At 53.9% G+C, this 4,456-nt stretch overlaps 1 protein-coding gene across 1 annotated transcript in view; it reads left to right on the plus strand.

The window, feature by feature from the left end:
- BRAT1 (BRCA1-associated ATM activator 1) overlaps positions 1-4,456 on the plus strand; it is a 25,418-nt gene that overhangs the window by 14,139 nt on the left and 6,823 nt on the right. Inside the window, 2 exon segments of the mRNA XM_011957002.1 lie at positions 1,159-1,313; positions 3,807-4,013. Of these exon segments, the coding sequence (XP_011812392.1) occupies positions 1,159-1,313; positions 3,807-4,013 (362 nt within the window).

The following is a 4,456-nucleotide window of genomic DNA, read 5'->3' on the forward strand; positions in this document are numbered from 1 at the left end:
CCTCCCGTCTCAGCCTCCTGAGTAACTGGGACTACAGATGTGTGCCACCACTCCAGGCGAATTTTTATTTTATTTTATTTTATTTTTTTGTAGAGACAGGGTCTTGCTATGTTGCCCAGGCTGGTCTTGAACTCCTGGGCTCAAGTGATCCTCCTTCCTTGGCCTCCCAAAGTGCTGGGACTGCAGGTATGATCACCTCGCCCAGCCTGCGGTGCTGATTCAGGTGGACTCAGTGCTTTTTGAGTCCTGGCCTGGTTCTCTTCCTCTCATCCTCCTCACTCTCCTTCTTACTGAACCACATTCTTTCTACAAGAGCCTCTCACTGGGAAACTCTCCCAGCCTTTACCTCAAAATATCTTTTTCGCCACTGGTGCTTTTAAGCAATAGCGTAGCTAGGTATAGAAATACAGGATGCCACATCTAGAGAGGAATGCCTGTTCTATTGTACCTCCTTGCACAGAGCGCTAAGGAAAAGTACCAATTTGAAAGGTGAAAATGCTCTTCCACTTTTTGTTTTATTTTATTTTATTTTTTTGGAATAGAGTCTTGCTCTGTCACCCAGGCTGGGGTGTGCGGTGTGCAGTCATGCAATCTCGGCTCACTGCAACCTCTGCCTCCTGGATTCAAGGGATTCTCCTGCCTCAGCCTCCCGATTAGCTGGGACTGCAGGCATGAGCCACCACACCTGGCTAATTTCTTGTATTTTTAGTAGAGACAGAGCTTCGCCATATTAGCCGGGCTGGTCTCGAACTCCTGAGCTCAAGTGACCACCCGCCTCGGCCTCCTAAAAGTACTGGGATTACAGGCGTGAGCCGCTGCGCCCAGCCTGGTCTTTCACTTTGATTTGTATTTCTTTTTCACTGTCAGTGAGGCAGAACATTTTTTCAGCATTTTTGGCCATTCACCTGTTGTGAAAGGTGAAAATGTTCCGCCTTTCACCTGTTGTTAAGGTGTTGGCTTTCTAGTTTTTCTGCCCTTACCGTATTAAAATTATGAGTCATTTGCCGTATTTGTTGCAGATATTTTTTTCCCAGTTGGATCCCTAAATCTAACACCCTGCAAGAAAAGGGTCTGGGAATTGCTAGGAGAAGAGCGGTCATCCAGGGGGACACCTGGTGCTGTGCCCCTGGTAACCCCTGGGCTGGGCTGTCCCCACAGAGTCCAGTCTTGTGCTGCTGCAGGGGCACCCCTGCCTGGTGGAGCTGCTGTCCCATGTGCTGAAAGTCCAGGACCTGAGTCCTGGGGTCCTCTCCTTCTCACTGCGCCTGGCAGGAACCTTCGCAGCCGAGGAAAACTGCTTCCAGTATCTTCAGGTGAGCCTGGGGCCTCCCACCTGAGTGTCCCGTGGAGAGGTGGGCAACCTTCTCCTCCCGCAGCCAGGTGGGGCATTTGTAGCTGTCACCATCCCAAGTCCCAGCAGCCTGCCCCGACCCTGTGTCCTCGCCAGAACTGCATGCTTTTACCCCTGACTGTAGCCCCCTTTGAAAAATTCTCCCGGAGTGATGCTGGGGCTAAGAAGTTGAGGTTTTTTGGAGTAAGATGACTGGGATTGGCTCCCAGCTCTGATCAGCTGTCTGACCTTGCCCACGGCCGCAAGCCTCCGCTCCTCCCTAGGACGGAGATGGGGGTCGTAGCCACGCCGTGGCCTCCGTCTCTTCCTAGGATGGAGATGGAAGTTGTAGCCGCGCCATGGGGTTGTCATGAGGACCAAACGAGACCGCACATCCTGCACCTCCAGCGACCCAGCCTACAAATGAGTGAATGACTAATGAGAATGTCTTTTAAAAAAAATTAACTATTTATTTTTTATTTTATTACTATTTTTTGAGACCCCAGACTGGAGTGCAGTGGCTCAAACTCGGCTAACTGCAGTCTCCACTTTCCAGGTTCAAGCTCTTCTCCTGCCTCAGCCTCCCGAGTATCTGGGACTAGAGGCACCTGCCACCACACCCAGCTAATTTTTGTATTTTTAGTAGAGATGGGGTTTCAACATGTTGGCCAGGCTGGTCACAAACTCCTGACCTCAAGTGATCCATCTGCCTCGGCCTCCCAAAATGCTGGGATTGCAGGCGTGAGCCACCACACCCGGCCTTTTTTTGTTTTGTTTTTTAGAGACAGAATCCTGCTTTGTCGCCCAGGCTGGAGTGCAGTGGCAGCTCACTGCAGCCTTGACCTCGGCTCGAGTGACCCTCCCCATTCAGCCTCCCGAGTAGCTGGGTCCACAGGTGTATGCACCTGACTAACTTTTTTTTTTTTTTTTTTTTTTTTTTTTTTTGAGACGGAGTCTCGCTCTGCCGCCCAGGCTGGAGTGCAGTGGCCGGATCTCAGCTCACTGCAAGCTCCGCCTCCTGGGTTTACGCCATTCTCCTGCCTCAGCCTCCCAAGTAGCTGGGACTACAGGCGCCCGCCACGTCGCCCGGCTAGTTTTTTGTATTTTTTAGTAGAGACGGGGTTTCACCATGTTAGCCAGGATGGTCTCGATCTCCTGACCTCGTGATCCGCCCGTCTCGGCCTCCCAAAGTGCTGGGATTACAGGCTTGAGCCACCGCGCCCGGCCTTTTTTTTATCTTTGATAGAGATGGGGTCTCACTATGTTGCCCAGGCTGGTCTCAAACTCCTGGCCTCAAGCGATCCTCCTGCCTTGGCCTCCCAAAGTGTTGGGGTACAGTCGTGAGCCACTGCTCCCAGCCAAGAACTTCTATGTAGCAACAAGGCATGAGAGCTCGAGAGCCCTCCAGAGCTGTGTCTTCCAGCTCCAAACAGGCAGCGCTGAGTGTGTCAGGTGATGCCCGGTGTGAGCTTCAGGGCCCTTGCCCGTCTAGCACGATGGCTTCTCTTGGTGCCCCACAGGCCCTCGCCAGGTTGCTCGAAGGCACATCCAGTACCGTTAGCTTGCCATTCATGGTGCCCCCCAGTTAAGCACCTGCAGACTCCCTAGCAGCCCACCCAGGCACCGTCGTGCTGCAGGACAGACTGTCCACGACATCCTAGGGCGCTGCTGTGCAGTGAATCCAGGGGCCTTGTCTGTCAGCAGCTGGCAGGAAAGTGCCCTCCAGACCGGGCGCAGTGGCTCACGCCTGTAATCCCAGCACTTTGGGAGGCTGAGGCAGGCGGATCACCTGAGGACAGGAGTTTGAGACCAGCCTGACCAACATGGTAAAGCCCTGTCTTTACTAAAAATGCAAAAATTAACTGGGTGTGGTGGCAGGCACCTGTAATGCCAGCTACTCGGGAGGCTGAGACAGGAGAATAGCTTGAGCCCAGGAGGCAGAGGTTGCAGTGAGCCGAGATTGTGCCACTGCACTCCAGCCTGGGCAACAGAGTGAGACTGTCAATAAATAAATACGTACATACATACATATATACATACATACATACATGAAAGTGTCCTCCAAAAGTGCCTCCACCAGCCCTGGAAAACTGAAAACCCATCTCTGCTTTGCTCCACATCCCTGGAAACCTGCCAGGTCCCCTAACCTCTTTTTTGTTTGTTTTTTTGAGACGGAGTCTCGCTCTGTTGCCCAGGCTGGTGTGCAGTGGCGCGATGTTGGCTCACTGCAACCTCCGCCTCCCAGGTTCAAGCGATTCTCCTGCCGCAGCCTTCTGAGTAGCTGGGATTACAGGTGTGTGCCAACACACCTGGCAGATTTTTGTATTTCTAGTAGAGACGGGGTTTCACCATGTTGGTCAGGCTGGTCTTGAACTCCTGACCTTGTGATCTGCCCTCCTTAGCCTCCCAAAGTGCTGGGATTATAGGCGTGAGTCACCACGCCCGGCCCCCCTTCACCTCTTTTTTTGCTTCCCAGCAGGGGGAGTTGCTACCAGGGCTCTTTGGGGAGGCAGGACCCCTCGGCCGAGCAGCCTGGGCCGTCCCCACCGTGCGCAGTGGCTGGATCCAGGGCCTGCGCTCCCTGGCACAGCACCCCAGCGCCCTGCGCTTCCTGGCCGACCACGGTGAGTGCGCCCACACCCCACCCCATTCCTCATCCTGCCTGTGTGACCCCAGGGGAGTCACTGCACCTTGCTGAATCTGAGCGTCTGGTCTTTGCGATGTCGCAGGGTTGTTGTGAAGAATGCACCGTGACAGTACTGCTGTCCAGTGTCCTCTGGTTTGCAAATCAGGCCCTAGGAGGCGAGGCGGCTTTCTTAGCCATTTACAGATCAGCTGTGAGGACTCAGTCTTTGAAACTATTTGGGAGCCAGGCATGGTGGCGCATGGCTATAGTCCTGGCTACTCAGGAGGCTGAAGCAAGAGGATCCCTTGAGCCCAGGAGGTCGAGGCTGCGGTGAGCAGTGGTTGAGCCACTGCACTCCAGCTTAGGCGACAGAGCAAGACCCTGTCTCAAAACACAAGAAACAAGGCCAGGCACTGTGGGTCACGCCTGTAATTTCAGCACTTTGGGAGGCCGAGGCAGGTGGATCACCTGAGGTCAGGAGTTCAAGACCAGCCTGGCCA

Source organism: Colobus angolensis, unplaced genomic scaffold (assembly GCF_000951035.1).
Source record: "Colobus angolensis palliatus isolate OR3802 unplaced genomic scaffold, Cang.pa_1.0 Scaffold43, whole genome shotgun sequence".
Taxonomy (NCBI): Eukaryota; Metazoa; Chordata; class Mammalia; order Primates; family Cercopithecidae; genus Colobus; species Colobus angolensis.